Source organism: Crocodylus porosus, unplaced genomic scaffold, assembly GCF_001723895.1.
Source record: "Crocodylus porosus isolate Cpor-Errol unplaced genomic scaffold, CroPor_comp1, whole genome shotgun sequence".
In the NCBI taxonomy this organism is placed as follows: Eukaryota; Metazoa; Chordata; order Crocodylia; family Crocodylidae; genus Crocodylus; species Crocodylus porosus.
The window spans coordinates 29,433,448-29,446,612 of record NW_017728943.1 but is presented as its reverse complement, the minus strand read 5'-3'; the positions used below and the strand labels follow the sequence as shown (position 1 = coordinate 29,446,612).

General features: G+C 45.0%; 1 protein-coding gene across 1 annotated transcript in view; it reads right to left on the bottom strand.

Annotated features, from left to right (window-relative positions):
- Positions 1-8,954, bottom strand: part of LAMP5 (lysosomal associated membrane protein family member 5) — a 25,004-nt gene extending 16,050 nt beyond the window's left edge. Inside the window, exons 1-5 of the mRNA XM_019549099.1 lie at positions 8,868-8,954; positions 8,548-8,720; positions 7,585-7,716; positions 6,285-6,390; positions 3,372-3,560 (exon numbers count right to left, since the gene is read on the bottom strand). Of these exons, the coding sequence (XP_019404644.1) occupies positions 3,372-3,560; positions 6,285-6,390; positions 7,585-7,716; positions 8,548-8,720; positions 8,868-8,916 (649 nt within the window). The 5' untranslated portion in view covers positions 8,917-8,954. The remainder of the gene's footprint in view (positions 1-3,371; positions 3,561-6,284; positions 6,391-7,584; positions 7,717-8,547; positions 8,721-8,867) is intronic.
- Between the last annotated feature and the right edge of the window lie 4,211 nt (positions 8,955-13,165).

Here is a 13,165-nt window from a genome sequence, read left to right as displayed (position 1 = left end):
TGCTGGGATCCTATGACCCCAGCTGACTTCCTGCCCTTTGGGCAGGGGGCTGGACTCGATGATCTCCCGAGGTCCCCTCCAGCCCTAATGTCTATGAAATCTATGAAATCTTTAAAAAATGCAGTTTCCTATCATCAAAATGATGGTGTAACAGGTAGTCTCCACCCTCTGGGGAAGCCTCAGTGCACAAAGCAACAACAACTGCTCTACTGATGGAGGGGGGCAACACAACCAGCCTCCAGCTCTGGTGGTAGCTATTTTTGTGCCCCCACCCCCTCAAATAGTTTCTCCTTAGTTATGCGGCTCCCTCAAAGGAAGAATTTACACACACAATCGCAGGTTTTTAAGTCCCAAACTAAGTAATAGCAAGCTCAAGACAAGCAATAAGCTTATAATTTAATATCTGAAGGCCCACTACCATGAAAACAGGACTACAGACAGTTAGATACTCAGGAAAGCCCCTTTGCTACTAATGTAAGAGTTTGGTTTCTTGCTCCCGAGGCTTTGATACATCAGGTTTTACAGTTTTGCTATTATGAATAGACAGAAAAACTAGATGAAGTAAAGTGAGTGAAGTTTTGCATATGTTTAAATAATTTTCTCTTCTCTCTGAAGCCTGTACTCCCAATAAGAGATTCACAGGTGAGGAGATAAGGAAGAAAATAGCACCAGTAAATATGTTAATTCCAAAATATCAGCATTATTCTTATATATAAAGGATGTGGCCCATGCAGACTATATGGTGCTATGTTGCAACATAAAACTTGTATTTGTACCCATTGAGAAATACCTACACAATTCACACTGTGAGTAATGCAGCAATCCCAACTTCCTGCTGAGTCAGTGTATATGATGGCATGTATCTGCTACATAATTTGCAGGAATGGGACACATAGTAGTAAGCACTCCTGGTAGTAAGCACTTACTATAATACTACAGCTTGGTAGTAAGTGTTTTTTATTACGTAAGATATTTTTCTTCTGCTGAATAACACAGTATAACATTTTAAAAGATTAGATCTGAAAAATGTCACAAGCATTTCTGTTATAAAGTAAGACATTTGACTATCACATGTTTGATTTTTTTCCAGGGCTTTAAGTATTAATGGCAGGGGTCCTTGATCCAGCAAAGCTAGAATCTGTGAGAAGTTATCTTAAAATCCTGCTACAGGAACAATATCCAATGGTTCAAACTCATTTAATCTGCCCCATTTAACCTGGTACAAAACTGGACTATCTCCAATGAAGGCAGCAGAGTGACTCCAGATGTCCATCAGAGTAACTGAAAGCAGAATTTGGCATAATGGGAATTTGGCCTCAGTTATAAGTATAGCTGGATTAGGTCCCACAGAAACACCTTGGGTGAAAGCCTGACTACATTCAAGTCCATGGCAAAACTCCCATTGACTTTAGTGGGGCCTGGAATTTACCCCTTTATGTATTAGTACAGTGAGTATTAACTTAAGCTTCAGGCACAGACATGCCCATAAAAGAAAGAACATGATGCACAAACTCTGAAAAAAGATTTCAGACAAAAATAGTACATGGACAATGTTCTTTTAAATCATTTTTGTATAGTTTCTTCTAACATAAATGCAAAAAAAACCCCAACCCCCCCAAATCTTGCAAAATGCATAAGGATTTTCAGCCTATTCCATATTTAAAATAAACCTCCTTTAAAAGAACATTAAGGTTGTACATTGAAGCACTGGTTCATCAGAAAATGACAAAATTAAGGTTGCCTGCTCATCCCTCATTCTCTCCCCACACTTGTGCATCTGAGTTACAGTTCAGTCATCTGTAAAATAATGTCATACCATTTTGTGGCAGGGTCCCTGCCTCATTCAGCGAGCAAGATGGATGGTGCTCAATGGAAATGGCAGCTGCTCCACATTTCCTTTTATCTTCCTTACACAGTGTGCAGCTCCCTGCCTCGTTTACTCCCAAACATCCAAAGACTAGACCGAATCTGGACTCTCTTCTTTCCTTGTAGGCTTTATCATAGCACTCTCTGCAGCTTACAATAATGTGTTTTCTCCTTACACCATCACTATGAGCTGGCAAATTATTACTATTCCCATGATACTGAAGGTAAACACAGAGATCAAAGGGACTGCCCAAGGTTCCAGAAGGAATCTCTGGCAAAGCTGGGAATTCAACCTAGATCCCTTGAGACCCACTGTGTTGCCATAACCACAAAACCAGTTCCCCTTCCAGATAACTGCTGTCTTCACTAGATTCTGGGCATTCTTTGGACCACAGGCTAATTCCCCAACAGTTATGAGCTAAGGAGATAAATCTACAAGTGAGAGGTGTGAGGGTATGTCCAGGTAATTGTTCCCCACCATATGAAGAAATAAAATCAATGGGACACTATGTTTTTTAAGCTTTTGGGGCCCGGGCAGACAAAGCCTTGGCTAGCATGATGTAACTGGGTCTGGTCCTGCTTTGAGCAGGTGTTTGGACTAGATGACCTCTTGAGGTCCCTTCCAACCCTCATTTTCTGTGATTCTAAAATACATCAGTAGCATGGGCAGGAGAAGGTGGGGACATTACGCTTCTGATGCCTCAGCCCCTGCTCTTCACCCTGCTAGTCATAACCCTATGCTACTCCTCAGCACAGATCTTTGGCTGCACATCCTCCACGGCCCACACACACAGTCAGGCTCTGTTTATGATGCACTCAGAGATGTGAATTCAGAACAAGTAAGAAAGCTGGTGCTGGCTCTAATCTACCTAGTGAGTGTAACAATTGCAGTGAATACACAGCCATACTGTCCTCAGAGCAAAGCTGAGCAAAGGTATCCCTAGCAGGCGTGTACAGCCCACGCTGAATCCCTTGCCAATGCATCTTCCTGGCTCTTGTTATCTACCCTAGCTGGATTAAAACAAGCCTATGTATCAGAATTGCAGCATAGGCAAATCCATTGTCTCAGAGCAGGGGAAGCAGTCCATAAAGGAGCCTCTGGGGTTCTGGCTGCTTCCCTGGACACCTTCACTGACCAGAAAGAGCCAGCACTGTCTGCTGGCTGCTCAGCTATGATACAGTGGAACTGAGTACTCACATGAATTGCACCTTCTGATCTTCAACAAATCATAACCAGTTTTCATTTGCTTGATCAACAAAAGACATGCTTAAGGACTTTCTAAATTTGGAAAGGCTATTAGATGCATAAAACTGTGGAAGTATCTGATGGGTTTGTCAACACCTAATAGAGCTCATTTTGGGAAAAGAGCCATGCTGAATGCCACGGAGCAAATCTAAACTTCATTTGTTATATATCCAAAGTCCCCATTAAAGCTATTGTGTTCACGAGATGGACTGGGGTACAGATGCCATTCTCCCCCCAGCCCTTGATACATATATCTTACCTTCACTGAAGGCAAAATCATTAGTGATGTCAAAAGGCTGAATTTGGACCTCTGACAGCAAGAAGTCTATGGATTTCTGGTGATCACTCAAGTACAGGTGGATGGTCTGCTGAGCCTGGCATACGTAGGACTTCCCTGCTGGGGTGACTAAGGCAGAAAGTTTGTGCGAGTTGGCTGTGTGCTTTCCAGCTGTTGACACAACACAAACAGCAGTGGAACAGTCAGACCTGGGAATCTGGCATTTTGCAGTGCTGATCATAAAACTAGCCTCATTCAAATATGCCTGGATTATGGGTTGGTGTTCACTTTCTCATCTGTTTTATTCAAACAGTAGCAATTCTGGGGGCTGCACTGTACCTTGGAACAGCACTTTATTATGAAAATTGTGCAGAGCCAGGAAAAGTTCCAGGTGCCATTGTGGGAACTCTCTGGTGAGCAAACTGAGTACAGCATTACATCAACCATTACTAGGTCAGAACCCATGCTTTATTGGGTTGACAACCATAGAGGGACAACTGAGATATGACTTCTCATTCTCCCTATTAAGTGATGTTCAGGGATCCTGGTTTTCTCTAATTAAAAAAAACATCCCCAATGTTTGGATTTAAAAAAAGGAACCCACTATCCACATTTTTCCATGATCAAAATTAATGTGTGTGTGTGTATTAGTGGTGTTTCATTTTAATCACAGAAAAATATGGATTTTGGGGTTACTTTTTTAAATTCAAATATTGGGGATTTTTTTTATCAGAAAAAACCAGGGTTTCTGGTGATGTTGGCAGTGCTGATGCATTGGCTTTTGTATAAAGCCCATTGAAGTCAATGACTGACCTCCATGAGCTTTGGATCAGGCCTATCCCTTGCACTCAAATAGCAGTGAGGGAGGCTGGGAAGATTAGCCTCTGTATTTGGATAAAAATAAAAGACACAACTTGAGATACTCAATGCTGGGTAAAAACTACCTCTAATGCATTTCTTTGCAATAAAATATGAACATTGTCCAAATACAAATTATAAAGCAGAATTTTCTCATTAAGTCAAACATATTTGCAAAAGCAAAGACTGTGCATGATCAGCAGCATGGAATGATGAATAACTTCTGCTTCCTGATCATCTTCTGCCCTTGTGTTCATCATTAGGTTTCACATAGCAGGAAAACAGCAGTTCACATTTGCTCAGCATGTGAGGGTTAATGTGTGTGTGCAGAAGCGTGGAGTGGAGGCATGCAAAATAGTCACCACAGGGTGCAAAACTACTCCCAAGGTTGTGGGTGGTATGTCACAAACACAGCTGTGAGAGGCACACCAAGACCCTTTTAATGTAATGACTAAATATAAAAAAGCACCAGTTCTCAAGCGAAAAAGACTCATTTATGAGCAGAAATGGGAAAGAAGAAATTGGGTTGTTTTCTCATGAGAATATGCTGGGAAATGTCATGGCTTTCCTGAAATCTGCCTAACAGCCGTCAAGCCCCAGAAGTGAGGTAGGGGACAAACCTTTGGAAAAATAATGCCCTATCCTGTCAGAAATGCAGTAGTGTTACTCACAAGCCTAAAAGTTAAGTATGTAAAGGAGTTAAAGCCTTGCATGGTAAACAATGGCATGCGTGTTCCTGCAAAACAAAAATGGTGCATTACACACCATTCCAGCTCAAGTGCTTGTGTCATAAACCCACCATTTACAGACACACAACAGAAGAGGAGCATTGCAAAGTAGCCCCTTGAGGGGAAAAAATCCACAAAAGATGTGAAGATTACAATTATTTTAGAATCTAAATGAAAAGGTGTTACAGCTGGGGTTTGGTGCTTGGAAAAAAAATCTATTACCAGAGGATAAAATGATAAATAGAAAACAGAACTGGATATAAAAGACCTAAATTTTCACAGGTAGCAGTAGTTATTAGTACAGGGGAAAAAAAAGAATTCCTCTGCATTTCAGATTATTAAGAAAATGGTGCAGAAACTCCCCCGATAACATCTCACTGAGATGTTCATTGGACAAGAACAATAGGGAAAATGAGGGGGCAGAAAAAAAGATGCATCAAGCTGCATTAGAAAAGAAGAAGATGAAACACATAACAATGAAGTGGAAGGAGATTAAAAACTGTGGGTGGGTAGGTGGGTGTGTTAGAAAGGTAATAGCAATGCTTCGCTTCTGATCCAAAATCAGGAAAGCAGAAAAACAGGCAAACCCTAGTTCTCAGTAAAGGGATTAAACCAAATCTTTTAAATAAACCTCACACAAAGCCTAAGGAAATTAAGGCAAAAATAAAATGAAATAAAATGCCACTCAAGAATAAGGATATGCTACATGTCAGCCAGCCATACTCAGGAAAGAAGCATCTTCTGTAAGGCAAGCTGTAGCTTTAGTAATGGATGGAGTGGGAGATGGGTAATGAAGCCCACAGAGTGACTCAGGCTTGAGACATTCCACTGGTGGGGCACGTGGCTGGATTCATGAAGAAGGAAGGGGAAGGTAAGTAAGTGTAGGGGACAAGACCTGAGCTTAGCAGAGCAAGGGGGCAGAATTCTCTGTGCACTGGGGATGGCAGGGGACTTAAACAACAGAATTAAATGTTTATAAAAGGAATCCAAGGAGGCAATTGTCTTGCCTATGGAAAATGTGTCCATTTCCCTAGTTTTATCTACAAGTCTGGATGCATTTCACAAGCATGGCCAGTGCCAATGTGCTAGGAAGACCCACCTATATTCCTAGCAGTAGTTTCAATGGCAGGATTTAGAAAAAAAAAATCAATTGGATTTTAATAACTAATTTCCTGGAGCTCCTCAGACAGCTCAGTGTTTCCCATTTTCTCTAGAGTAGGTGACAAATCCCAATTACACACTTATTCTAGGTAACCTCCCCAGGAACTGTGAAGAAAAAGCCCAGTACTGCACTTTCTCTGGCACTTACGAGTGACAGCTTCTTTGAAGTAGGTTTTCTCGCTGGTGTCATACATGAACTGGACCTTGTTCATTTTCCACAGAACCTCCTGCCCTCTGCTAGTGTTGTGTCCTTCCTGCCAAGACAGAGTGGGTGGGGGGGAAAATAAAGAGTAATTATTTCAACAAATGAGCTTTCCAGGCATCCACATGAACACCTCATTGGTGTGTAATGAGGTCTGTGCCTTGACTGCTTGATTGTACACCTGCCATGCTGGGGTTGGCTTCTTGCCTCTTATGCATAGATTCATAGACTGTAAGGGGCTGGAAGGGACCTCGGAAGATCAATGGGTCCAGCCCCCTGCACCAAGCAGCTAAGATAACTTGGGAGTCAGGTGACCCCAGCAAAATGACCATACAGTCTCCTCTTGAAAATTTCCAGGGTAGGTGATTCTACCACCTCTGGAGGGAGCTTATTCCACAGTCTGGACAGCCTAGTTGTGAAGTAGTTTTTCCTAATGTTGAGCCTGAACTGATCGCATATGGGTTTCCCAGTTGTTTCCCCCTCACCTCCCTGTCAAAAAGTACAGCTGTGTTTTGCTGAAATATGATCTTATTGGTTCATTATATGTATCTGTAATCATACCTAAAATCAAATCATATCATGCAATCATAGCTATAAGTGTACATATATATAATCAGTTCATACCATATAATCAAACCATATAATGTGATAATAGCTATAAGCACATATCTATAATCAAATCATATCATGTAATTGTATCCATAAGCACATATCAATAATAAAATGGAATCATATAATCATATTTATAACCACATATTTTTAATTAAAAAGTGGGGGGAAAGGGGGATTGGACAACTTCTCGCAGGAAAGGGGCTATTGAGCATAGGCGTTAGGGATATAGCCTCTGAGTTAGAATTTCCTAAATCTTAAATGCTAGAGGCTGCAAATGAAAGAGGAATAGTGACCAAAAAACCCTGGTCATACCTAGGTCACTCTCTCATTCAGCATCCACTCTCTGCCACTGTATGACACAGGAGATTGGGCAAGATGGACCTAGGGTCTGACCCAGTATATGGCAGCTCATATATATATATGTGTGTGTGTGTGTGTGTGTGTGTGTGTGTGTATTTATTTATTGACAGAGAATGACCAATCCATGAGATGTGTGGCTCTATGTGTGTGTGTGCATGTGTATGTGTGATATCTGTACCATTTATGTGCTATCTGAGATATATATAATATCTGGTATATTATTTTTCTGTAAAGAAAGAGCCCATAAGCCCTCTGCAGTCATGGGGTGAATTACCTTTATGAACGAAAGCCGGAGGGTGTAGGCTTTTTCCAGCCAAGAGAGCTCCAGTTCCGATTCGTTGGTGCCACATTTGCCTTTTATTTCTGCTCCCCGGGAAAGCGGGATATCAGCTTGTTCAGTTATCACCTGCATGCCCAAGCAGCACAAGGCACAGGCTCAAAGGAGGAAATCTGCATTACCCACAGCAGTATAGATCCAGGTGCAGGGAATGGGAGAGCTTCCATTTCAACTAATGCATCCTTCCCACTAGTAGCATTCAAAGGGCCAGAACCTATGGTGTCCCAAATTTGAAAGTGGTGAGGTTTCCCCTAGGGCTATCTGCTTTGCACTGCTGTAGTTGCATGTGCAAGTATTCCTCCTGCTCTTAACTTTCTAGCACCGCATTCCTTTGGCTCTCAGCAGCTGTTTCAGAGTAAGTTTCTGCAGGACCAGTGAAGGCTCCTGCAAAAACCTACTCCCTTTTCCAGTGGTGCTCAAAGGTTTTGCAAAGGACCGCCTGTCATTGCCGTGGCCTAGCCAGAAGGCAGATAATAGAATCATAGAAAAAGTGAATTGGAAGGGACCTCAGGAGGTCATCTAGTCCAGCCCCCTGTTCCAAGCAGAACCAACTCCAACTATCTCATCCCAGCCAGGGCTTTGTCTAGTCAGGTCTTAAAAACCTCCAAGGATGCAGATTCCACAACCTCTGTGGGTAACCTGTTCCAGTGCTTTACTACCGTCCTAGTGAGGAAGTTTTCCCCAATATCTAACCTAAACTTCCCCTGCTCCAACTCGAACCCATTGCTCCTTGTTCTGTCATTGGCCACCACGGACAACAACAGCTCCATCCCCTTTGCAGCTACCCTTCAGGGAGCGGTAGGCTGCAACCACGAAGACCCAAGAGTGGGGAGAAGGGCGATGCCACCCAGAACCCTGCCCGTGCTCGAACCCCCTTCCAAGGGGAGAGGGGGGCCTTACATCCACGTAGTTGACGTCCCTCACGTAGTAGGGGACGAGGAATTTGGCGGCGAACTCGGCCACGAGGCACGCCTTGCCGTTCTCCTTCACGGCGAAGATGTCCTTCTCGGGGTTGGGGGAGAGGCCCGAGAGGTTTTCCACCTCTTGCTCCGCCACGACCCGGGCGGCTGCTTCTGCGGGACAGAACACACGCGCGCGCTCGTGGGCGAGCGGGAGCCCGGCCCGAGACTCCGGCGCCCCGGGCAGCCCGCTCCCTCCCCAGCTCCAGCCCTCTCCTGGCAGCAGGGGAAGCCCCCGCAGGAGGTCGGCCCGGTACTCACGCAGAAGCAAGAGCAGTCCCGGGACGGCGGCTCGGTGCCTCCCCTCCATGCTCCCGTGCCCGGAGCGCGGCGGAGCCCAGGTGCTGCGGGAGCTGTCCGAGGTACCAGGGCGGGGGGCAGGCAGAGGGAGGGTGTTGCGGGGCGGGGAGGGGGAGCAGTCCGGGTTACCCCGGCAGGGGTGCGGAGCTGTCCGGGTTACCCCGGCTGGGGGCGGGGGGGCGGAGGGGGAGCTGTCCGAGGTAGCCGGGAGCAGGCGCGATCACCCCGGCTGCTGCTGCTGCTGCTGCTGCTGCTGCTGCTGCTCTGAGCCGTGCTCTGGGGAACTTCTTCCTAGAGCCTCTGCCCCTTGCACGCCTTGCCGAGGGAAGCCTCTTGCCGGGGCGCCGCGAGTGAGCCGAGCAGCTGCCAGATATACGGCCGGCCCCCACAGGAAATTAAAGGCACGGCTGCTCGTGTCTGCTGCCGTGAAAGCTGCCTGCCTCTTGCTCCAGCTAGAGTTTAGGGGATGGGCTGGCTAGGGCTGACTCTTCCTCAGGCAGGGGGGTGGACTGAGTGACCTCTGGAGGTCTCTTCCAGCGCTGCTTCTTTGTGCCTCTAGAGCACTCTCACGATTACCGAGCTGCGCTCAGAGGGCTGCCCCATCTCCCGTGGATGCTTTGCAAGCCGATGCATGGTTAACGCGGTGGTGGGGACAAGGATCCCCTGTAGGAAGGATGCTAGGGATGCCAAGGTGCATTCAGGGTGTCACCTGCACCCCGCTGGAGACAGGCATATTCAGAGGGTGGCAAGGTGAGGGGACCAGGGGGGACTACCCAGAAAGCCAGATCCTCCCTGTCTCCCTATGTCCCTGGGGTTCAGTGGGATTCCCCCCGCCCCCCGCTCAATCCCAGTGTTATCACAGGCCACGTGAGGTCAGAACATAGCACTGTGTGTCCACCACCTACCAAAGACCCCCACCCACCCATGACCCGCTTTGGTGGAGGGGAGGAGGGGTACTTAATCTCTTTCGAAAAGGTGACCCTCTGGTTCCCCGTGTTAAACAAGCAAGGTCCAAGAGGATTCAGATGACACCGTCTGTCTCGAGTGTGGGAACAAAACAGAGGAATCTATCAGGCACCTTAGTCTTCTACTCAAATAAAGGTGCCCCTAAAATACATTGATCCAAAAGCCCAGGTTCTGTTTTCCAGGGGCTGCCTCGTCTTGTTCCTTGATAGCGTGGTAGATGCTAGCAGGAAGTTGGGCTACTAGAACTGCAGTGTGTATCTGCAGTCTAGGGTAGGGAACATGCAACTCACTCCAGCAGTTAGGATGGCACTGGGTTCTTACTGCTGTCATCTATAACAACAACAACAACAACAAGTCTATTGTAATGGAACTAGTAACCCTTGGTGTTATATCGGCTGAGATAGCTTAGCTATTAATTCATTATTCTCCCTAAATACAAGGAGGGCCAGGTGCTGGACTGCTGTAAACTGGCATGGGAAGCCAATGAAGCTATGCCACTGAGGACCTGGCCCATATGATGTGTGCTTTGGAAAGGAGACGAAGAATACCGGGTATAGCTGCCAGAAGGCACAAACTCGGAGTAGGGTACCTGCTAGTTAGCATGGCAAAGTGACGTTCTTGACAACCCCGTCCTCACATGCTCAGCAATTGCTGACATGCTTGCCATTGTAGCTATGCTCTTATAGGCTCAGGTTTGCTTCTTAAAGTGTAGTGTTTCATTCCCCCTTAGGTTATTTTAATTCTGTTAGGGGGAGATTGGTCTTTTCTCAGCCTACAATTTCTAACCACATTGTTGCAAGGTTACTGCAAAGTTAAAACATGAGACAAAGAAAAGATTCTGACCCTGATCTGCTGCCCACTGAAATAACTGGGCAGACTTTCCAATGATAACTTGACCATCATCCTCTGTGAGGGCAAGAGTCTATGCCTGCTTTAGAATAAAAGGTTTGTCTCGAAAACAGCATATAGAGCTTAGGCAAATACAACTTCTTCAGTCATCTCACTGTAGACAGGCTGAGACCTGTCACCACTGATTAGAATGGGGCCATCCTTGAAAATTAAGTCTATTTTGGATAAAACCTGCTTCATAGGCATTGGATCTCCTTGTCTGCAGGACCACATTCAACGAGGAAAGAAGCAAGATTTAATAGGCCAAACAGGGTGTAATCAACCTTCTTCTCTGAACCATGCTCCAAGACTGATCACTACCTGGAAATACGTGGAACATCTCCAGCCTAGTAGTTGCACCGAGCAGTTCCACAACCCTGGATGACTATTCAAAAAAAAGAAGCTGAGAAAACAAAAAGAGCACTACCTTATGCATTACCTACAAACCAGGCTGTGAGTAATCCCAGTATATTTGCCCCAGATGCACAACTACAGTTGTTTTCATGTGTGCAAAAAATGGAAAATGCTGTGATATTAGACTGGAATTCATGTCTGGCAACATTTTACAGCTACGTAATTCTAGATGAGAACATAGGCACAGTTCAAAGAGGATTCAGGCCTTCGGGGGACATTCACCCCAATGTTGTAAAATAGGCCATATTTTGACCCTCAGTTAATCCTCATTTAAGCATCATTATTTTACAAGATAACATCTAGGCACTCTGGTCCAGAATCTCTAAAGTATTTTAGCACCAGACTGGGAACATCTCAGTATTTTTGAGGATCTGGATTTACATTACCACCTGAGCAGCATTTCTATTTCTTGGGCAGTAGTGGCATTTCAAGACTGTCAGTGTCATAACATAGTAAGGGTGTAGATTTTTCAGGTTGCTTTTTTTGTTTTTAGTCACAAGTTACAACCAGGGACCAGAGTTGATGTAGTTGTCAATGTAGTTCCATGGACATTTCTTAAAATGTCCTCTTCTTGGGAAGTGTAGACTGCCCATTAAATGATGCTGTCTAAAGGGACTTCAGCCTTAAAAACCACTGATAGAAAACGATATACTTATATAATGCATAATGAGCCTATTTTATGACATTTATCTTCAAGGACAGACTAGCTAGTTCACAACTGTAGACTCTTCATTCGTGTATATTAATGTTACAGTAGAGATCAATCACTGTGAGTACTGAAGCACATTCATTTGGTGTTCATGCAATTAGCCTACAAGATCTTCTGATGATGGGTCATGTTGCTGCATATGGCAAAGCTGCAAGAACTAGAAGTGGGACATAGTGATTAGGAACCTGTAGTGTGTGCTGGTAAAAATGAGACCTCTATTAAGCTGGGGAAAAATGAGACATCCTCAGTTTAGCTCTGGAGGTTTGGAGATTAATTCCAGTTTGGATCAACCCTCAGGGCAAGATCTTCATCTGGTATAAATGAATCTTTGTGAAAATGCATACAGCACAGCCATTTTTACCAGCTGAGGATCTGGTTCTTCCTACATAAGACTTCTCTTGTACTATGGTGTAAATCATTGATTTTAGTGGAGCAGCCCTCAGCTGCTCAAAGTTATATGTGTCCCTACATGAACTATCCTGATCTCTTGGATATGCCAAGTTGCACAGCAGCAACTCTCCTTCAAAACAAAACAAAACAACACCCTCCTCAAACCTTTTTTTGCAATACTCTGCTTCTTGTCTGCCAAGAAATGTCCCAGGAACACAGCTGGATTTCTAACAGTACTTCATCCTTTCTGCTCAGACTGCCCAGAATGAGAAAAGACATCGCCATGAAAATGAATGGGCGTTAGATGGTAAAAGACATTTTCAGAAGTGTGTGGTCAGCTTTTACTTCATGTCAGTGTAATCTCCACCATTGAAAGACCTCGCAAATAATAAAAGCTCATGCTTGTAGCCCATCACTTCTGCTTCCAGTGAAGACAACGGCAGTTAATCCCTAGAAACCGGGCTGGGTCCCAGAAGATGATGCTGATGCGGTGATCACAACCCGGGCTGTAACTTTTAACTTAGGCGAGTAAAGCCCCCAGATGAGCGCTGACACCGAGAGGGCAATGAATGAATGGATGCTCGGAACAAATTCGGGAATCATGCTTCCTCCACGGGTTTGTCTGTCGGCTTGTCCTTGCTCTGTGACTCTAATCGCCCTTTGTGACTGTTGTAGCCGACACCCGCTTTCACCAACAGTTGCTATTCCTTGAGCGATGTTAATACTGTCGGAGGAGGAAACAAACCACTAAGACAAGGCATTTTATGTTCATGTTGGTAGGGGGCTATGCCTTCCTATACCAGGTTCGCGCGGATCGACAATCATGTCACAGGGGGCAGTTTTTTAATGCATTAATTCAGAAGCTCGCCTGCCGCTATTTCGGCCGGGAAAG